Genomic DNA, 22,869 nt, shown 5'->3' on the forward strand with positions numbered 1-22,869 from the left:
GAGGGTAAACAGCACGACACCAGACTGGGTTTTGTGATGGATTTACTCCTATAAAAATAAAATAAATTCAGGTAAAATGTTACAACATTATATATGCCACTATTTTTAAGTGTAGGGTAATGGACAAATACTACAATGTCGTTTACTTCACCACAATTATATATTGCGGTAAATTAGTTATTGCATTGCATGTGAAGATGGACCTGCAGACATGTTTGTGAAACTACTAACGCAGCAGGTGATTGGTTCAAATTAGCTCCACCTCAACCTGCAGCAATAGACAATAATATAAAGTGTCGGAAAAATGTGGAATTGTTCAGTACACAGTAAATTGTAACACCATTGCATTTAAGTTACATACACGAATCTATTTATCACTAAATTCAGAATTCCACGTGGCCACACGTTAGCGCTGTTTCACAGTGTATTGGCTGCTTTCCCCACAGATTACATGGAGAGTCTCATTAATTGCGTGTCAGTTTGGAGACTCAGTTCGTTGCTGTGATCTTCATTTTGTCCCGGATTTATTTTCTCGACAGACTTTGGATATCACATCACATCTTTCCTTCTGCATCTTACCACCCGGCAGTTTCAGGTACAGTTGTTAAACTTACTAAACCTGTTTTTAGAGTGTTTTTGTTTGACACACTCCGTTTCTTTTTTGCTCCATCCTTTATCTGCAAACACACTTATAACACGTCCTTCCTTAAATCTTGACCTACAAATTGTCCAATAAGAAATATTACGTTAGAAAAACCAACTGCTTTTTGGGGTTGCAGTGTTGCCACATCACAATTTCCTCCACACTGATTTCCGAGTGGAAGTTTGAAGGTGTGCAGCATTGATCCAGTGCAGCAGCATGTTGCCACCTGTGAAGAAGGACCGGGTCATTACTCAGCTCCCCATGGTTAGTAACACACACTCACTCACACATGCCTTGTAACACAATTACAGCTAACAGTGTTACTACTGACAATGAGGTTATTCAGAGTCTTAAATGCTGCTCTTTGTTTCTCTGAAAAAGGACGGCTTCACATTTGGAAAATGCTGTAGTTTATGTAATGAGTCAGAGGAAGGAAGGGGTGATTCAAGTTTGTAACATTGTTTTAATAACTTGGGGGAAAAAACCACCAAGTGTACCTTCCCTCCACTTTTTCTTTCACTGTCCAATGTGCCCTTTTCAATTAATTTCTTTCCGTTTCCTCTCCCACTTTCTTTACAGTGTTTCAGTCCGAATGCAGCGGTGCACACCAACGATGGCTTCCACCCACAGGTGAAGGCCGCCTGCAAGGTACAGAAGACAGACACAGTGAGGTAAAGTCCCCGAGGGGTGAACCAGACAACACACCCGGCTGCCCTCCCTGCTCCGACACACACTGCGATGTCTTTAATGAATGAGTTCCGGCCCTTTCAGTCATGCTGTCTGCAGTCAGCTGACAGACATGACCTCACCCTTCACATCTGACTGCATTGATCTGGTGGTCTATTGAAAGGAAAAGGCCAGTCTCTCAAGACTACCTTACTCTCTCTGTGACACATGTAACATCTTGACAAACTAGCCACAAATATATAGTTTAGAATTTAAATAGAAACTCAAATTGCTAAATCAGCTGGACACTGTTGTTTTTGGCAAACGTTACTCGAAACAGGAGAATGTGTGTGTTTGTTGAGCACTGTCTTCTGCAGAGGAGGGTTACACATTTAGTGTGAAAACAGAACTATTATCTCTCTTTTTCTGTGATAATACAATTTATAAAGAAATCCTTGCACTTCATACACCAAAGTAATAGTTTTATGACTTTTAATATATTTCGATATTTTTGGTTTGGTAAGAAAGATTTGAAGCAAAACTATAACTATAAGTTAAAAAGGAAAATCAGTACATTAATTAATTGAAAATATCACGCAGAGTTCAACTTAAGTCTGCTGTGCTTTTTAGCTTGTAAATACATGTTGAAGCAGATGTACCCCTATAGAGCATGCAGCCATCTTCACACTAATCATCTTGAGATAGATATTCCATGCAACGACAATGTGGCATAAGTCGTTGGGTAACCTTCACTATGGGCGAGATCAACAGATCTTTGAATGTCCATCGGGCACACGTTGCAGGGAGTGGAGAAGACTCTGTGGGGGGGTTGTGACTGTTGTTGTGAGTATTGCAACATGCTATACAACCCTGTGTTGTAGAAGGATGAGTACATTAACCTTGAACCTTGAAAATCAATGCATTCAAATAGATTTGACCCATTGCTGGTTCTAGCTATACAGCGACCTCTGCTCAGGATCAAATGCAAAGCTCCTTATTTAAGAATATCTCAAAGTTGAAGAGGGCTGTAAGGCACAATGAGCAGTTAAATGATCTCTGCATGTCATTGAACATGTTGCTGTGTGTTTCATGCTATTGTTGTATGGAGTCATGAATGACCATATAGGCTTTCTGTTGCCAGCCTTAATATCGCCAAGGTCATCGTAGTGGGAGATGTTGCAGTTGGGAAAACGTGTCTGATCAGCAGGTAAGACGCAGTCATGAATGATTACATCGATTTAAAGGATTGTGTGGCTGTCTTTAGACTTATTAGTAGATTTTAATTATGACTGTATTACTTAAGTCATTAAAATGTTGTTCCACAAAAACACGGTTGAACTTACGTGTATTTAAAGTTGAAAAGAAGAAAAAGAATACTTTTTTGACATTTTCTAGAAACGGTTCTCTCTCTCTTTCACTGTTCCCTTGTTCCTTTGAGGTTCCGAAAGGGTGCGTTTGATAAGAACTACAAAGCCACCATCGGAGTGGACTTTGAGATGGAGCGTTTCGAGGTGCTCGGTGTTCCCTTCAGCTTACAGCTGTAAGTATGCTGCCACACACACACACACGCACACACACACACACGCACGCACGCACACACACACAGTGCACACGTGTAGAATGAGTATCATTTCAAGGGGACAGCGTCCCACAGCTCTTCTCTCTCCTCCCCCCTTCATCTGCATCAAATGTCTCAAGCGCCATCAAAGCTGCATCTGATCTTTTCAGGTGGGACACTGCAGGCCAAGAGCGCTTCAAATGCATCGCGTCAACATATTACAGAGGAGCACAAGGTGAACGTAGCTCAGTCTCCAAAGTTTGGTGTCACACATCTCACCTTGAACTAAAGTGAATGAACAAACACCTTCTCATTGTGGATACTGTTTGTCTCTGCAGCCATTATCGTGGTGTTTGACCTGAGCAGCATGAGCTCTTTAGCACATGCCAGGTAAGGAATTCTGATCGGATTATTGCTCCATTAAAATGTCCTCTGGAGTCTAATAATGGTCTGTCTATGTAGGCAGTGGCTGGAGGACGCCATGAGGGAGAATGACCCGTCCAGTGTTTTACTGTTCCTTGTCGGCACCAAGAAAGACATCAGTGTGGGTGAAATGTATCTGAAATGTGTGTCAATTGATTTCTTGTCGATCGACAGAAAATAAACCCACAACGATTTTTTTGCTAACTAATTATTTTAAGATCAATCATTAAATCTATTATTATTATCTCATGATAATTTCCTTGAGCCCAAAGTGGCATGAATTACAGTTTAATAATAATGCTTCTTCCCCCGAATAATTTTCATTCAATCGACTAACTGCTTATTTTGATTAATTGTTGCAGCTCTGAATATCTTACTTAGTTTATTTTATGATCAGCTTATTTCTATAGTACCCAATGGCCTGAAGCGTCCTCATGTTCATCCATGTTTCTGTTTCACTCCTCAGTCTCCTGATCAGTTGGTTCAGGTTGAGCAGGAAGCCATCCGACTTTCTGAGGAGATCAGAGCAGAGTACTGGGCCGTGTCTGCCAAGTCAGGTGGGAGTCAATCACACAATCCACTGCATCACATTATCCAAGCCGCTTATCCTATTTCGGGTCGCGGGGGCGCCGGAGCCGATCCCAGCTGACATTGGGCGAAGGCAGGGTTCCCTATAGAGAATCACAGTCGCATTCACACCTACGGGCTATTTAGAGCCTCCAATTAACACAAACTGCATGTTTTGGACTGTGGGAGGAAGCGGAGAGAACCCACACTGTCACGGGGAGAACGTGCAAACTCCACACAGAAGGGGATCGAACCCGGGCCACTCTTGATGTGAGGTGACAGTGCTAGCCCCTCAATCACATATTAGCATGAACAACCCCCCCCCATCAGTCATCATCCTGACATGCTTTGCATGTTCTGCTTCATCCTCTTTCCTCTATCTCCTCATCGTTCCAGGAGACGGTGTCCAGGACTTCTTCTTCCGTGTGGCCTCTCTGACATTTGAGGCAAACGTTTTGTCCGAGATCGAGAAAAGTGGCTCGAGGCACGTCGGTGACATTATCAGTGAGTCAGTTTGCATCTCATTAGTAAGAAGGCAGTGTCAGACTTTTAACTATTACTTTGATTTGTTTACCAGTTGATTAGTTCCATCATTGAAAATCAGTTTTTCTCACGACATGTGAACCCAAGCATCGCTTCAGCCTACGTTATGTATCTCTGTCAAAAGTTTGGATTAGAAAATGTAGAGGACAGGACAGATGTTATTAAGATTGTCCTCGACCCCAAAAAAAGACAAGATGCTGTCGACTAATCGATTTATTCGTCAGAACTGTGAAACTGAGCAATAGCATCACTTTATGTCTTGGTTTACCAGAGATGTGCTCATTAGTTTCTTGGAAATAAGACATTCGACAATGAAAAAGCATTGAAAATTACTAATTGAGCGAATCAACCGACTAGTCGAAGAGGAGCCAAAAGCCGTTTTTGTTTTTTTCCATTGGATTTTGGATTATTGCAGAATATAAATTCAAAAAATTAAACAAACGTTTATGAAAAGTTACAAAATAATCTTTCTGGATTGTGGTTTCTCAAAGCTCTCTTTGTGAAACCACACCCAGAATACGTATCACATCACATGCATCAGTTTGCACGTGCACGAGACGAACATGAAAGGACTACTTTATCACAGATTACTAAATTGAGAGCACTTTAATCACAACGTGACTTTTCTACTCAGATTGTCTGCTGTGAAGAGTTTAACACTTTTAAATCTTCTGTCTTATCCCTTTAAATATTTTCCATCCTCCAGGTTGGGAACCTGTGCCCTAATATACTGTACATGGCGTCCTTCATGTACTTAAAATATTCTACATTCCCCATGTTTGTGTGTCCTAGTACAACAGTGTGGCTCATGTAATGTTCAGTTCATTGGTGGCTGTGATCTTTTCATTGCTCTCTTTAAGGAATACCAATAATTTTGCCCGGTGTTATCATACAAACCCATCCTACTGCACGTTGTTCATCTGAATGCCAACAATGCAAAAGTTGTTTGTATTTGCTTCCAACAGGGCTCACAGACAGGACCGAGGCCGACCACACACCGAACAAGACGAGATCCAACTGCTGCTGATGAGAGAACGGCACAATAAAGGCAACATTAAGACTCAGCACGCTCATTGTGGATGTCATGAGTAGACCCCGTCAATAGTACATATCTAGTAATATCTGTAAAGGCTGTATTCGTGTTGTTCTGCAAATGGCCTGAGAGCAGATTGTACATAATGAATTCAGAGTCGAGGCTGTAACCAACAAGAAGTCCTCTCAGGAATGTTTGCACTGCTGGCCGGGGTTACAACAAATAAAGCGCTGCGAGACGCTCGTCTACATTTTTATCTAGAAAGATGTAATTCTGCAAGATATTTTAATAAACGGCTCTTGCTTTCATAAACACAGTCTGTCTGTGGCAACTCTTCTTCTCACACATTGGAGGAAATATCAGCAGCACACTTGTGTGCTTTTTATTGGTTTCCTCACTGTCCCTATTGTCATGTGTCTTTGCTGCTAATGTGATGCGTACGCCGGCTCCCATGACCGCAGTCATACTCACAACTCCTCGGAGATAAGTGTTCCCGTGATGTTGAAAAAGGAGGGATTGTTTCCACTTTTATATCAGCTCATTGCAACGTAAATAAAGTGCTTTTGATTACGGTTTTGTGTTGTTAGATTGCGTAAACAAACCATGAGGAAAATTCTTTGCATTCAGTTCCCAGCTAATCCTATTTGTACCGTGAACACACACACACGCGCTTATATGTACATTACATGTCCAGACTGCAAGTTTGTTTTCCAAATTAGCATGAACCAGACTCAGGGTTTAATATGAACACTTTTATTAAAGGGCTCACAGGTAGAAAAGGTCATCAGCAGTGCCAGAGACATCATTTCTCCTCTATCACCAACTACCGCCGAACCAATCACAGCCACGCTGAGAAAGATGCAACATCTCAATCTGGCCAGAGATGTAAAACCAAGTTAGTTTACTAAACATAATTTTAAAAAAACATTATGCATATTATGGGACCATGATACTTTGCACACTGCAAAATGAAGCACGCCATTGAATACCAGCGCTGCTTGTTTGTGTGCTGTGGCAGAGGCACAGCGAAAGAGAAAAAAACAAACAACCCAATCTAGAAGTCAAGAGGGATGCAGAGTGGCTTAAAACTGCCACACGACGATAACAATAAAGATTCAATGTGTTTTAAACAACAATATAGTCATTCTAGTAAAATAGCTGCGTGCAGTTCAGAATAATATACACATAAACGCAGTGGGAAGTCGGTTTGATAGTAGCTTCTGCCGATAGTGAACTCATCCACTGAAGAATCTTAATTTGAGATCACATCCTGCAAGGTGGCAAACATCATGTCCCAGTGTCAAAAGTGACACTGGGACACTCACCGAACAACAAAGACACGAGATCCAAATTTGAGTCAACTTTCAAAAATGACGTTACACTGACATGACAAGGTACTTCCACTTAGTTACTAAAATCAACGGTTTAAAAACATCTGAACCAGCTTCTTCTGCACCGCCTCACATCAATGCAGAGGAAGTCACCTCAAACCTCCACTGGTACCTTCAACGTGGCACAATTAGTCTACACGGTATTCTCAGATAGGTCAAATAAGAGTCTACAATACAATAGAGGCCATATACAGGAGCCAAATAAATGAAGTCAGCTGATCATAATACAGTATGTGGTGGAGACAGACAACCAGCAGTAACTCAAACTCACATGAAGGTCTCATCGAATTCATTTAGATTTTGATAAATCAGCCTCTACCCTCACACTTGGCATGTGTGTCGGCACAGTCCCAGGTGTTTGTTTTGACAGATGTGAAGAGCAGAGGCTTGAGGTTCAAACAGAAAAAACAGGCTTTATTTATTCTGACGCATTCCATACAAAAATTATATTTCCTGATTTTCTTGGCAAAATGCTATTTTGGCAACTGCTCGCAAAAATCCACCAACCGTAAAGGAGAAAAAGTGGATTCTGGAAACTGCAACTGTGCCCCTCTGTGAAAGCCATTCATGGGTCAAACTAAAAACAATCGCAAAAATAAAGAAGGACAGCTTGTCTGACATTGTCTGTGTAGGTCCATATCCTATATTAAACTGCTGTCTGATATTCAAGTTTCTTTTTTTGCCATTGTACTGACTTTCTGCATGACGCATACAGCAATCCCACTGTACAGAATACTATGCAGCCGGAGGAGTTGGCTGCAGGTTGGTGGTGAATCTTCTGGGATGACATACAGGACGACAAGAGGAAGGAGATGAACCGCGATACCAGACTGATAAACTGCAGCTACGATATCAGGGGTGAATACGAGAGGACAGTCAGGGGCTCATGGGGTGTGGTTGTGGGAGAGATAAAAGGTGGAGGGTTATCCAGATGAGGAAGCAGCACGATGGAGTTGAGTTGGGAGGCGGGGGGTGTAGCGAATCCCCCCTCCATGTCCTATCGGTCCATCTCGTCCAGCAGGGGTGTGGCGTCTCCGGCGATGGACATAGGGGTGCTCTCGATCATTGGGCTGGGCGACGGTCGTGGCGTCATCCTCTGGGTTTTCTTCCGCCCCTCTGCTTCTTTCTCCTTCAGCCACTGCTCGGCCATCTTGCCCCAGTCCACTGCAGAGGCGTTGCTGCCACTGGCCCTGCAAGGAACAGACGGGGGAGGTATGTTAGTCAAAGACACTGCATATTGAATGGCAGGCTGCTGCGTCACCTTAAATTGTGGTTTAGCACCATCTAATGACAGAAAAACAACAACTCATTGATATCATTCAACAACTGGCTGAGTTGTATCAAACTATGAAGCAAGGAATCTATATCTATGCGTTTCCTTCGCATATCTCGAGATCCGTCCATCCGATCTACTTTGCAGGTGTATTGCTGGTGATTTCCCCAGGGATGTGCAGTGTGCACGGTAGGAAAGACTACCATCACAACTGAACACTTCTTCACTTCCCCGAAGTCAACCAGCGCTAAGCGGTTCTCAAAAATGCAGCAAAGCAGCACTTTCGGGGGCCGAGAAATCGGCGCGCCCCATGACAACGCAGCAAGCGATTGGCCTGCTCCCAACGAGCATGCATTGTGAACAGCCGTGTCCCAAACGGGCACAGCACTAATACCTCACTGTACATGGAGAATCAGTTTTACTACCAAAGAGCCAGGGTGCCTTTCAGGAAACGTACGGTTGGAGTACATCAGGTTGCCCACACATATTCTCCCTGTACTTACTTTGGCGCCGGCGGCTGCTGCTGCTGCTGCTGCGGTGTCCGTCCTCTGGATGAGGTGGAGGATGACGGAGTGCCGGATGAGTGGCTGTGGTGACTGCTGTGGCCGGGATGGCTGTGGTGTGACACATGGCTGCCGTGTGGAGGCCCGTGTGCGTGAGAGTGTGAGGACTGCGGGGTGGAGCTGCTGTACTGCGGCGTGCCCAGGGCCTGCTGGCTCGGTGTAGTGTAAGAGTAGCTAGGCGTCATCAAGGGTGTCGCAATGGGCTGCTGAGGTGTGGCAAATACCTGCAGATGAGAAAGTACTGGTCATGAATGTGGCTCAAGGAGTTACCAGAGAAAAGTGTATGTGTGTGTATATATATATTCTACTAATCTAAAAGGCGCTTTCACCAAAATACAAATGTCCACTCTACGGTTGTATGAGGAGGAAAAACTACTTTCTCATACAAAGAAGGTCTTTTTCACAAACCCTCCTATTCCCCATCATCACAAGATCTGATGTATCTGTAAATTCTTTTAACCATTTAAGGTGAATTATAGGTCAGCCTGTTAGGAGCCACCAACATCTCCATAACAACATCTTTCCATCCACAGTAGTTAAACATTAAACGCTGCACTCACATGATAAGCAGAGGAGCTCCCTCCTCCTCCTCCTCCTCCTCCTCCTCCTCCTCCTCCTCCTCCTCCTCCTCCTCCTGTGCTGCCACCGTAGCCGTACTGGCTGGAGCCCCACTGTGCGGGGGTGGTGTTGGGGTTCTGGCCCTGGCCTGTGACTGCGGCGATAGCACTGAACATCTGAGAGGTCATGTTGCGTGGGAGGGCGTTGACAGCTCGCGTCAAGTCTAGAGAGGAAGGAATACATTAGGAAAAAGTCAAATGTACTACAACTCCACTCATGTTGAAAATGTAGATGTGCGCGTACGGAAGTGAGCGGGACTCACCGGCGATGTTGATGTTGGCTGGGGTGGCGTTCAGGGATGCAGGAGTCCTTGTTCGGCTGCTGTTGCTGGGAGTGATGCCTTTGACAGAAGGGAACATGTTAGTTCATAACCCACAACATCTTTCAACTGGCGTAATATACACAATTAATAATGGGTAGAGTGCTTGCAGACCTGGCACAGGCTCTTGGTAATGGTCCTTAAACCATCGGAATAGTCCATTCACTGTCGGGAATACTTGTGAACGATAGCGGAAGCCATCCGGGGTGATGGTCACATACTCAACCCTAGACAAACAAAAAAGATTGGTTGTTGAAATTCAGTTATACTTGTATTTAAACCTGGTTGTCAATCAAAGTGAACATCTAACACAAAATGTCTTGGCAGAAAAGCAGCTGTGCGATAGAGTGGATTGTTTGAAATATTCTTAGGACCTCAATCCCATATAAATAAGGAACAAACCATGATAATAAAAAGGGAAAAAACTGGGCTGTATAAATGCTGTAATGACCAAGATATATATTCTGCTTACCCTCACCAATCACTGCCGCCATTATGAGTCAAAATATTATGTATTCATGTTCATATTTCCTCACCACGCACTACAGAGTTTTTACTGGCTCAGGGTTTTCTGAGCCAGTCAATCAAATTTAATGTAAAAAAACATTTTGCGTCAATGAATCCACAGGAAATGCTAGCTAGCCAACAGTAGCAAAAGAACGTCTATTTAATATGAGCCGAAGGTGATTTGAGGAAAAGCATCATCGACAATGATGCTTTAAATCAGCCTCCACTAAAATCAGTCCAACTTGTTTATTCAATATTTTCAATTTATGGCATCATTACAGCAAATAATCAGAAAACTGAATATTACAAAACATTTGTGCTCACCGTGGTTTTCCGCGAGGCTGGTAGCCCAGTATGAATTTTCCTGGCATATCTTTACATGCGGAAAGAAAGTAAGGGATGAAAGTAGGCTTCTCCCTCTTTGTCTTGACCAATAATTCCTCCATTTTCTATCAGAGAGAGAACAAGACAAAAGAGATATGAGAGGTGCAACTCGTGATAAAAAAAAGTAGTAGAATGAGATGAGTTGTTAAGTTATGCAAGAGTAACAGTAAGAATGATATCAGAGTGAACAAGTATACCTCCTTTTTCCCCCAGAGGCCGTCCTGGAAGTACTTATGCCCCAGTAGATCCCTGGCAAATGACGCCATCGGCTGAATATACCGAGCAGTGATTTCATCCAGATCTTCAAACTCCTGCAGAGAATGCAAGACTCTTGAGGAACATGCAGCAGCCAAAAAAAACAGACTTCACAACAGACTTTCTGTAGGTTTGACTATGAAGCACAAGATCATGCTAAACAAAGAGGGAAAACCGCTTACGTCAGTATTGATCCAGAGAGTGTGCCCTAAGCTGAATGCGTTCTCTTTGCCTTCTTCTCTCACATCCACATGTTGGTAGATGCCTTCAGCCACCTTCAAAACACCCCACAGTTAGATTGGGATATGTTGAGTTACTGCCACGTTAAGTACCTCTCTATCGGTTTCTTACTTTCCAGGTGACTGTGAGGTGGTTCTCTCCCTTGCTGCTGGGTCTGATGATCAAGTCTCCCTGGTCGAGAGTCTCCATCATCTTCTCTGCCTGGTTGAAACTAATATTGTGGAAGTTGGGGTGGGCAATCACACGCTTTATGTATGCTGGAAAAACAGGGGGAAAGCAAACAACAGTATAAGGACAGTGATGTGGAGGTAAATGTCGTTATGTAACCAAAGTGTATTATGAGGAAACAATACCCAAAAGTAGTGCACTGTTATTAGTTACATCTATTCAAACAAGAGTTATCATTATTATTATTATTATCTCTGCCAGGAGGGCCATGCAATCGCATGTGTGTATTCACATATGTATCCCTGAGTGTGTATCTGTGACTGTCTACAGCAAATTTTGCATTCTGCTCTCAATTATTGCAGCCGACTCCTCACGCATAATTCTTAAATTCTTAACCAGCCCAAGGCCGGTTGGGGTGCCAGTGACAACACATCTGAGTGCATCTCCAACGCCCAGTGGCTGCTCTGCGCCCAGAGACAAAGTGGTGGTCGTTTTTGGGGGGGGGAGTTTGCTCACTTTAGGTTTGTTTAGCTACCAGTACACACAGCTGCTATGCCGGCAGACAGCTTGGTGAGTTTCATTTTGTTTTTGGCAGGATTGTATGAAATGTCTTACACAAGCTGATTGCCTTCAATAATCATCCTTTGTTTTTGAGTTTGAATGACGTGTGATTTATGACAGCTTACAGGCCAATTGGGGGTTGTGTTCATTCAATCACACAATACAGCACTGGTGGTTGAAGACACACCTGGCAGAGGTCTGTATTCTACTGAGTGCACCCTTCTAGTTAATCCTGTTATTATACTAACGTGTTCGCTGTTGTTTCTTCTTGAGCTCCTCCTCCTGTTTTTGGTCTTCCGACTCCGTGTCAAAGTCATAGTAGCTGTCTTTGGGGAGCTTCCACTCATTAGCCTTGTCCATCAAATCTGAGGTGCGGCATGTGAGGTCGACGCTGAATTTTTCAATGTCAATTTTCATGATGCGACAGTGAACTGTCATGCCCACCTGAAAGACGAGGAAGCTAGTGTTACACAGGTGCCACAATAGAAAGAAACAAGACAGGAAGCACAGAAATAGGCAACAATTAATCATGGATCTAACAGGATTGGGAAGTATAACTGGCACCAACTGCAAACTCTCAGAGACATTCAAATGTGACATTGACAAAAGCAAAACATCAACAAAGCACAACAAATGAAGACAACAACAAACAACGCCTCACCTTGACCCTCTCCTCAGGGTGTTTGACCACTTTGTCACTGAGAAACTTGGTGGGAATGAATCCTTGGACGCCATTATCTAATCTAGACCGCACCCCAATGGCCTGACCTGGACATGAACCGCTGTCAAAGTGATTCCACACCTAAAGCAGGAACACAATAGAACAAAGTTTAGATGTCAGACTCTCAGCGGTTTTGTACCATTAAGTCGCCAAAAGAAGAACACTAGGTGTCTCGTACCTCACTGAGTTCAGGGAAGTTGTCCTGCTGGCAGAAGGGACACTGCCACAGCCCCGTAGAATCATTACGGATGGCCTGATCATAGCTCTCTCCCTGAGGCCGCCGGTGAGCAATGCCAGTTACTATACTGGTGATGAGCTTGCCTGGAAGAAAGGGAGAAAAAAACATAAACCATAAGCCAACAAAGCTGCATCAGCAACACCATTCCTTTAAACAAGTGCTAATGTAATGTAATAACATGTGCTTTTTGGTGAAATTGAATTTAAGAGGTAATTATGTTTACTTCAGAGTGGTGTATATTACCAATATAAAAGGTCTCAGGAGTCTCCTTGGTGAGCAGGTTGAAGACCTCCTCAGTGTTGGGGACTCTGTAGGCAACTCTCAGGTCTTTGTATCTGCAGCTCAGCTCTGCACGGATATCATACAGAGTAATCCCCTTGTTGCCGTAACCCTTCATGGACAAAGCAAAAAAGAAAACAAGAGTGAAAAGAGGAGAGTGGATGTGAAGTTCAAGTGGTTAAATCTTCAGCCTGATTGTGAATGCTGAAAGTGAGTGCTTTTTAAAAAATTGAATATATATTAAAATTAAAAACATTCCTTTGACATTGCTGCGGTCAAAGCCACAACACACACACTGACCTGTCTCTCAAGCTCTTCAGCAAAGGCATCCAAGTCCAGATCTTTGAGACGTTCTGGATTTTCCAAGATCTCCTCCAGAGCTCCGGCTGGGTTGGCATCTTCTGCCGACTCATCATACTCAAGAGCATCCACAGCCATCTTGCGAGCCCACTCGTACGTCTCAGGGTGGACACGAGATCCATCCAGAACCTCAATGTATGAGTCAGTACTGTGTGGAAGGTTTGAGAGAAGAAAAAACCATGCAGAATTAAACAGGCTGAATGGTAGATCCAAACTTACAATAGTAGAATTTGCACCATGGGAAATAGTCAGAGTGTGTAACAGAACCCTATAAAAGGTACCAACCTGTCCCCAAGCGATGCTGTGTCGATCTTGATGAAACCGGCACAGTTGATAAAAACTTTGGGGCCCATGTGACACATTGTGACCAGCTGAGTTCTGTTTTCAAGTCGAGTGTTATTTTGCTTCAGAATCTGCACAAATACACGGTGGTTTCAGAAAGACTCAGTTCAGCAGAAAAGACTCAATATTTTTGTACGGGACAAAATAATGAAACACAGCTAAATAAAAAAAACATACCTTGAGCAGTTGGGAGCCCTTTCTTGGTCCCAGACCACAGACAAACTGGACGAGGCTCTGAGTGTGAGGATGGGCAATGGACTTGTTCACATCCACTCCAACCTCATTAACACGGTTGATGAATTCACAGTAAAGAGCACAGAGCAAATCTTCCTTCACCACATGTTCCTGAGATGGTGAGAAATAAAAAATTCAAAAATACTGTTTCACACAAGTATAGCTACAGGATCATGCTTAATTATATGTCTACAAGCGTCCAGTTTTAATAGCCATCAGTGACTTGGTTTGGAGAAGCAATACGTCACATTATTATTTTAATATTGGTCAACTGATTGGTTGACACAATATGTATCCGACCAGGCTGAAAATAATATTGAATGCTTGTTCCAGACGGATAGGCGATAGGTCTGTGTGACGCTACAGGAGAATAAAAGGTGCACAAACAACCGCAGCAACTTTTATCTTTCATTACCAAATGCCCAAAAAGCAAATATCCCAGGAAACCTTGTAAATCGGACCTTGATCATTTCTAAATAAACCATGTTTTCAACAATATACAGCAATAAATATATAGATGGTGATAAAAACAAACACAAATCCAAAATGTCTTCAATGTCTCACCTGTAGTGGGTGGAGTTTGAGGCAGAGAATGTCATCATCAGAGCTGCACACCTGAGAATACTCCATCAGGGGATCCTGGATCTTCCTGGCTATCGACACAGCCTGTCGCAGTAAAGGAGGGTATTCCCTAAAATCAACCTGCATAGATAGAAAGCAGGGGGTTAGGAGAACGTGAGCAGCAAAGGGAGCATTGGGTCACATCTTGGATCCACCAGTTAATTAAATTGCTTTGGATAACTGCCATTGTCAAATATCAAAATCACTGATGTTTCTGTGCCTGTGTATGATGAAGATGGCACAGTGAGGTGTTAAAACATTTACCTCAGATCTCTTGCTGTTCATGTACAGTGTCGCCAACTCATTGTCAACAAGTTCCACGCCAACAGCAGGCACCGAGGACTCTTGCTCAAGCTCGCTGATAGCCCTCTTGATGTCCTCCATGATCATTTGAGCATCTCTGCACACACAGCATTATTTCAACCTCATCTCCTTTATAACTCTTTAAATGCTGTTCAAAATGTCCAGATGAAAACAATTGTTTACCGATTTTCCCCAGCGACAGCTACCACATGAGGTTTCTTGCCAGACAGAAACTTCTTGAGAGTTTCGATGTCAAAGGCCTGAAGATAACACACACACACACACAAATGAGTGAATATCTCAAAAAACTGAACAAAAGCATCTGTTGACTGCAGAGAAGCACATTTGTGTTCCCTTCATGTACCTTCTTCTCTCTGTCATCCTCCCTAAAGGCATTCCTCCTCTTCATGAAGTAGGGCAGACGCAAGAAGTCGACCACCTCCCCTTCCCCATTGATCAGAGCACAGAAAACTGGTGTATCTCTGTTGGAGCAAAGTTTGCAAGTAAGAACCTGTGTCACATAAGTGTGTCTTTTAATGCAGTAAACTGTGCTTGGTCTTGTAAGAACGTGCAGTATTTCTCCCACATTTTAAAGTGAACACTTTATTGTTCATATCAAAAATAAATACTGTGGGGTGCATACCTGCTGGGCGCATAGGCTACACCCAGCACCCGAATGCCTTTGCCCTGACTCTCATCCATCAGATCATCGTCTTCCTCAACCTGCTGATCTGGTCGGTAAGGAGACACCTTGAGCCAGTTATACAACCGACGACAGCAGGACTATGAGGAGAAATGGGGAATGTTCACAATGAGTTCTTAGGTTAAACCACCAATCAATTTCGCTCTATAGTTTGAGAGATATGATGCATGTGTTAAGAGTTTACTGTGTTTTCTCTGGGTAACACTATTTCAATAATGTATTATTACAATACATGGAGACAGATATCATGAGAACTTACCCTGACAATGCTCTCTTTGGCCTCAGTGATCAGTTTGCTCTTGAGCTCCTTGGCCATCTGAGGGTAGAGGAACTGAGTGAGAGCTCTCTCTATGGCTAAAGTACGCTGCCTGTTCCATTCCTGAACTTGGTGACTGAACTCATCCCTGTAGTAGAATTGTTTGATCTCATCAAAGTATGTTTGGTCCCCAGCATACCTAAAGAAAAGCAGAGAGAAGACAGAGAGAAGCAGAGACAGAAAGGAGTGCCTTAATATTTCCAGTCATAATTCAAAAGCCTCATGTTCTTCTGACAAGGATGTGGAGAAAGAAATGCAAGCTGCAGCCTAAAAATAAATTAAACTCGAGGGACCTATCCTACTTATCAAAAGCTATACAGATGCTAAAAATGGCACAACACATTGGATCCTGTGCTTGGTAATGACAAATGGATGTGTACGAAGAAGTGACAAGAATTATAAGACCTTGCGATGTTCGTATATTTATGATTTCCTCCATCCGTCTGATTAAATATGACTTAATTTAAGTGGCTAGCTTCCTTGTTCTGCCTATAATCATGAATTAACATCTGGATTGAGAAGGTTTATCCTACGCAGACCAACATCTTGATCGTTCTCTATTTTCATTTTTGTCAGTGTTGTCACTGTGCTTACCCTTTGACCCCTATAAGGTCTATACAGATGTCAATGGAAAGCAGCCCCTCCTCCTCTGCCAGGCACATCTTCAAGAATTGATCCCCATTCAGCTCTTTTACAGCCTTGTTCTTAAGATACTTGAAGGAGTAGGCAAAATGAGCCTCGTCTACCTCCTACAGGAAGTAAGTGAAAAGCAAATGGCAATGCAGATTTAGATGAACCCTTTCTGTTTAGTCGGAATGTCTGTGAATATATGTGTCCATACCTTTTTGCCCTTCTTTGTAGGCTTGATGTTGATCTTGGCCCTCTCCTGAAAGGTCTGTCGGAGAACATGTCTGACCAGTGGTTCACGGGCAATCTGCATGGCCACCATGTACCTGGTTCCTTCCAGTACTGCCTCAGGAGCGCTGAACTGACTGCAAACATAATCTTTGGCCAGCTCTATCGGTTCAGCTGGGAACTGCTCTGTCTCGTGACGCTGGTAACTGTCTCTCAAATTTTCTCCAAACTGCTCTGGAGTTAACCCAAACTTTTTAGCCAAGCCATCTGTAGTAAGGAAGAAACAGAGAAAGAAGTTGAAGCTCTACCAAGCTAGGAAAATAACAAAACAGAAATAAAAATGTATAGAGTGAACACTGAGAAAGGTAAACAATTAGACTAACCAAGTCCTACGCTCTGACAGATGCTGTACATATCTCTACGAGACGCCAGCTTGAGGTCAGGTCCTTTCTGATCTTCTTCTTCTTCTTCTTCTACCTCCAATTCCTCTTCTTCACCTAAAGAGGCAACACAAGTAAATCAGTCAAGTAGCAAATTGTTACAACAAGGCTCAGCTCCTAACTAAAAATGTGTTTCAATTAGAACTGACCAATTCTTTAGTATCTGTCCATCCTCATCTAATGAAATGGTCAATTCAGACGTATTCATCTTACCGTCCTCTGTAACTTCTTTGATCTTCTTGAGCCTCTTCTTACTTGGCTTGGCAGTGTTCTGCATCTTAGGGATGTCTCGGCCGTAGTAAAGCAGAAAGTGGTTGTACACATCACCCAGCTCTTCAAGAGTCTGCACATCTTTTAGCCTAAATAAAATGATAAAATAGGTCAGAAATGGACAGAAAACTGAGTTGTTTATCGTCGACCACCATGTGAACTTTATCAATTTCATTTTCTGCAATTATTCCTTGCTTAGTGCAGTCACAACCAAATACAGCACACAACACATAATAAGAGATTATCTTTTTAAGCCTCGGCCCTCGAGCCGTACCTCTCCAGGTCAGGGGTGTCCAGAGGACGGACGCCGTCCGCCAACGGTTTGTCTGGGTCGGCTGAGATCTGCTCAAACTGGTAAGACTGCATCTTCCGAAACAGACGGGTAAGGTTCTGCTTCCGTGTCTTCAGTTGAGTCCACTGGCGGATGAAAATGTTTAAGTCAAGAAACCAGAAGTGGCATACAAACGCCAAGATGATGAAAACAAATGATTGATTATTTAAAACAATGCTTAATTAATCTTAGAATTGATTATTAGAAGATGGGCTGGAGACCCAGAGGATTCACCCTTTCATACAATGTCTTTCCGTTCAGTCTGTAATCTATTCTTCTGCACAAATGCAATACCAACTTTACCTTTTCATCCCACTGCCACACTTTCCACAGGTCGTTGATGTTTAGCTCAGGCTCCACATATTCTTTCCTGTAGAAAGCTATGAATGGGACCTGGGGAGAAGAACACGATAAAATGTGTTATTTGCAATAATGTCACATCTTTTCTTAAAAGTTAATAATGTTATTGGTTTTTAAAAGAAAATTAACCTCAAAGGTATTACATGGGTACGGTGAGTTTACTGTACCTCAAATTGTTGATTCCTCATGAAGTTGAGGGCCTCTTTGATCTTAGCAATTGTGCTGGGGCCTTTCCTGCTGAAGTTTGTGGTTGTCCCCCTGTCTAGATAATCTGTGCTCTCCTGGTTAGGGCACATACAAAAACAAAGCATCTAGATGTGATCTAGACCCAAGGAGTATCAAATGATCTATACCACAAAAAGGGAAATCTAACGAGGCATCATGACTGAAAATCCAAGAAAGTTCTTTGCATTCTTTGTGCATGCATATTGCATGTATGCACTTCTGAGTTGTGGATGTCAAAGGACGCACCTGCATGGAGATAGTAAGAGTGGAGAAGCCATGTCTGAAGATCCACTCTGCTTCCTCTTCCAGCTCATCATCCTCAGCAGGTTTAACAGGAATGGATCGTAACTATAAGACGGAGCACAGATCAGAAAAATAGGCATCAATGACTAAATAAGATGTCCCGGCTTAATTATACATAAAGCTGAGAAAGCAGTCATTAAGAACCTATATGGTCCATATAAGAATGTAACTACAGTGAATCAACACTGACACACACACACCTGAAACCTTTCAGGCATATCTGTAGAGCGGATCTCATTGTCTTGGTCAGTCATGTGACTACTTTCCAGCTCACTGGGCTCGTAGATCTCAAAGATGCTCTTCCTCCCCTGCCTCCTCTTCGTTTGCTTCTTGGGTCGGTCCCAACCACCTTCATCCTGGTCCTCTTCCTCCTCCTCCCCCTGGTCGTATGCATCTGCGTCGAAGTCAGCAAAGTCAAAGTCTCCACCAAATATTTCTTGGGCCTCCTGGAGGGCTCTGTGGAAGGATAGTGAAGAGGAGAGAAGCCGTAATTATGTGTTTCACTTCACTCATGTCTTAAAGCAGTTTGCCATTTTGCATTTGTTGTCTCAATGTTAGCAAATATTTATTAGCACGCTTTTTGCCCTACCAATGATGAATCTTTTATAGGATAGATTTGCTGTATAACTATACTCACGCGTCTGTGTATCCTGAGAATTTCTTGCCCCTCTTTTTGGTGATGGGTTGGCCATCATCATCAACAATAAAATCATCTATATCTGTAAGACAAAAGAAGAGAAAACTGAATCAATTACACAAGCACATTATTTAGAAATCAGGCGTTTAGTATTACATTACTGTTTTTCTCTATCCACTTTTTAGAGACTCAGGTCTACACAGATCTAAAAACCCTTATTCCTGGCCTACCCGACTCCTCGTCCTCTCCTTCTTCCTCCTCATCTGCGTGGTGGAGAGGCTCATCGACAGCCTCGCCTTCCTCTAGCTCTCCCTCTGCATCACCATGAAATATCTCATCTGCGATCAGGTCCTTCTGGTCATCATCCTCTTCATCATCATCAAGCGTTTTTACACGGTCGTATTTCTTTTTCTGTGACACAAGACAGCTAGAATAAGATTGTGTACAAGTGTACGAAAATGTGAGAGGCTTAAAGTACATTTGTACACACTTACTACAGAGATAGTAGTAATGAAAAACTATTCTTACCCTTCTTTTTACTTTTACACCCAAGTTTTCCTCAATTAGGTCCAGATCATCTTCATCGAGGCGGTCGTCAAAATCTGCAAAGAGGAAAAGTCTCAGTCAGAGGAAACAACTGCTACAACTGTAAAGACAGTTCTCTTGTTTTCATGTGTGATACACGTGATTATTTGTAAGAGGACATTGGATGGGGAAAAAGATCTATTTCAACATAAAATAATTGTATAAAGAAAATAAATATTTGGCACAACAAATGACTCAGTCTTAATAAACGCTGCAGGCAATTCTCTATTTACTAAGTGCAAAGCAGATAAATGTGGCTGAAACAACACTTACACTTTCTTCGATAATGACAAAGCAAAAATAATAAAGTAGATAATACACAATACCAGCAGAGAGACAACATCAAATGCCACCTGTTGCGGTTAAGGCACCCAATACGTGGGTACATCTGGCTCCACAACATATATGGAGCTAAAAGCACAATAAAAGAGGGAGGCAACCTGTTGTTTTACCTGCCTAACAAACACATGCCAGAAGTAAGTTTATGGTCAGATTCAATTATTCAGAAATGTATTTGATCTCACTTTAAAATGTGCTGTCCAGCACAGTCAAGTAAAACGTGAGACCAGAGAACCCATTTAAAGAACAATTATGGGTTATTGCAGTAATACAGAATGGTGATACATCTTGAAACCAATCAATTCTGTTATATAATGGGAAATAACTGCTGACTAAGATTCTTGGAAAAACACCAATATGAGGTCAATTACATTATTTCTTCTAGCCAAGGTAGACGATAAGGAACTGATATAAAAAGAAAAACACATAACATACTACGCAGGACATTTTACAGTTGAAAAAAATCAATGTGTAAGTGCTATATGGACAACGTAACAAAAAAATGGTAAGAGTCTTACTAAATTACCTCAAACACAGTTTGACATTTCTCTACTGCAATTTCTTCAGCCGACATATTAAATATGTCATTGAAATGATCCTGTAGTACTGCACTAACACTTTAACATATATGTGACTCATCAAACACGGACAACATTCATCAATAGCAGGTTAGGGAGACTTCAACAACAATGCATGTGACATTCCTATTGTAAACATAGGTAAGAATCCATTTTACAATTACTGAAGTTGTGGAACGTTAATACTGACAATGAACAATTGTCATTGTGTGAATAGTGATTTCTTTTTTGTTTGTTAGTGAGAGCCATGTGGGGGACAAATGGGAACGACACACTGTATGTTGGATATGATGCACTTACTGCGCTTTTTTCGGCGATGCCTGACTTCTTCTTCCGAGTCACTCCCCGCTGCACTTGCATTTCTTGGACGCCCCTCCTCCTCTTCCCCTTCCTCCTCTCCATCATCAATGAGTCCACGTAAATTTCCTCGCTCATCCTGATCCTCTGTGTTCTCTTCTTCCTCTTCATCTGTTAAGAAAAGAGAGATACATGGTTAAAATGCAACCCCACCTTTGAAACGCATACCCAGAACTGAACAATTAAAATCTTACCATCTTCCTCCAAAAACCTCTGGGTCTTTTTGGGCTTAAGGTCTTTCTCATCAAACTCCTCCTCTGACTCCTCAGCCTCACTCTCAATAAAGTCTGACATGATTGCCGTTTCTGAGAAGTGCAAGAGGCTGTCATTAAACACCATCAATGCATTAATTAGTCACAAATACAAAAGCCAAACACACACAATAACCCATGCAATATGCTCTAGTGTTATGATGAAATTGCAATTTCATTGCTTAACATTCAAGTTCCTTTAATTTTTGCTTCAAGATTGGAAAAATGATCTTATTTCCTCTTATGTCTGAGAGTATAGGGTTTAAGATCTCCTCCGGAATTTTAAATAAAGTGCTGTGTATTTGACCAATGTTGGATTGTATTATTTTATTTGACATGATCATTGTTTTCATTCCGACTCAGCGACAAACAGTACAAACAGATTTAGCTGGCATTAAAGACAGAACACCTTACAATAATGATGTCGCATTGCGCACCCACACACCGATGGAGTGGATCAATCAAACGCCTGAGCGCCGTGCTTTACATATAACTGTAGCTCTGATGAGCGTTTAGGTCAACACACTGTAACGCTGACGTTATATAGTTTACGTTACTTTACGTTGCATTACCTGTGACACCCTTAGTTTACGTTACCCCGTTAGTCTACGTTACTCTACCTGTGAGCCCGTTAGCTTAACTACGTTACTCTCTACCTTTTTAGCGCGTTAGCTTACCTGTGACCCCGTTAGCTTACGTTACTCTACCTGTGACCCCGTTCTCTTACGATACTCTACCTGTGACCCCGTTATATTACGTTAGTTTACCTGTGAGCGAGCAAACACCAACAGACGTTAACGTAACGGATGCTAGCGATGCAAGTTGGCTAGCGAGCGACCTTTTACCAAGTAACGTTGACGTTAGCTGACATTTATCATCATTTTGAGGTTGTTGGTTTTGAATATATGTGCACGTAACGATACGTCAGCTGACAAAGAAATACCAATCAAACCTATGTCCCTGTTGCATAAATAGACCAAGGCCTCTGAGCCAACTTCGCAGTCTAACGTTTAACATATCAATATGTTAGCCTAGCATTAGCTAGAACGACAACAACGGCAAACTGCACGAGCGTTGGCCGTTTAACGGCTGTTAGCGAAGCAGCAGTGTTAAGATCGCACATTATTACGGCAGAATTTGACTTACGCGTCTCACCGCAGCGGTGTACTCCGTTAATGTGTACAATAATAACGGGATTTTGGTGTGTTTTGTGTTTCAGGGAGCTTGTACTTGTAAAAATGGCCGACAACGAGCGGCGTGATGGCAATTCCGGGATGTTGCTTCCATCCTTCCCGGTAGAAACGCAACGCCCCCTGCTGTTCAACCTCGCTTCTGCACGAAATAAAACGACTGAATAAGACTAGCTACATAAAATAACCACTGTTAGTATTTAATGGTGATGTTGATAATATTATCATACACATAAAAATACATCACAGTGACGCTAAAAATAAATCCAGAATGTACTAAAATCATCGAGAGGTGTGTTCAGTGCGCATTCCGAGCCAC

The 22,869-nt window shown here is 42.5% G+C and overlaps 2 protein-coding genes across 2 annotated transcripts; one reads left to right on the top strand and one right to left on the bottom strand.

Annotated features, from left to right (window-relative positions):
* The first annotated feature begins 9 nt into the window (after positions 1-9).
* On the top strand, positions 10-5,722 carry rab34b (RAB34, member RAS oncogene family b). Its single transcript, XM_034549577.1, has 12 exons — positions 10-71; positions 540-595; positions 780-907; positions 1,223-1,314; positions 2,451-2,516; positions 2,748-2,849; positions 3,038-3,102; positions 3,206-3,257; positions 3,330-3,411; positions 3,757-3,847; positions 4,254-4,361; positions 5,366-5,722. Exons 3-12 carry the CDS (start codon positions 860-862, stop codon positions 5,425-5,427), a joined length of 768 nt encoding a protein of 255 aa, XP_034405468.1. The 5' UTR covers positions 10-71; positions 540-595; positions 780-859; the 3' UTR covers positions 5,428-5,722.
* A 1,489-nt stretch (positions 5,723-7,211) lies between these two features.
* On the bottom strand, positions 7,212-22,869 carry supt6h (SPT6 homolog, histone chaperone and transcription elongation factor). The gene is made up of 37 exons (XM_034549575.1): positions 22,507-22,869; positions 21,304-21,414; positions 21,053-21,220; positions 19,779-19,852; positions 19,481-19,661; positions 19,251-19,332; positions 18,814-19,069; positions 18,557-18,658; positions 18,253-18,366; positions 18,029-18,118; positions 17,669-17,811; positions 17,338-17,483; positions 17,068-17,181; positions 16,671-16,951; positions 16,424-16,578; positions 15,773-15,968; positions 15,454-15,593; positions 15,175-15,292; positions 14,994-15,070; positions 14,772-14,907; positions 14,451-14,588; positions 13,830-13,997; positions 13,596-13,723; positions 13,251-13,458; positions 12,915-13,062; positions 12,612-12,754; positions 12,374-12,514; positions 11,961-12,156; positions 11,095-11,240; positions 10,926-11,018; positions 10,686-10,799; positions 10,429-10,553; positions 9,712-9,824; positions 9,541-9,618; positions 9,221-9,441; positions 8,601-8,884; positions 7,212-8,014 (listed from the first exon to the last, which is right to left on the bottom strand). The coding sequence occupies exons 2-37, from the start codon at positions 21,401-21,403 to the stop codon at positions 7,822-7,824; spliced, it is 5,310 nt and encodes a 1,769-aa protein (XP_034405466.1). The 5' UTR covers positions 21,404-21,414; positions 22,507-22,869; the 3' UTR covers positions 7,212-7,821.

Source organism: Cyclopterus lumpus, chromosome 14 (assembly GCF_009769545.1).
Source record: "Cyclopterus lumpus isolate fCycLum1 chromosome 14, fCycLum1.pri, whole genome shotgun sequence".
NCBI lineage: Eukaryota > Metazoa > Chordata > Actinopteri > Perciformes > Cyclopteridae > Cyclopterus > Cyclopterus lumpus.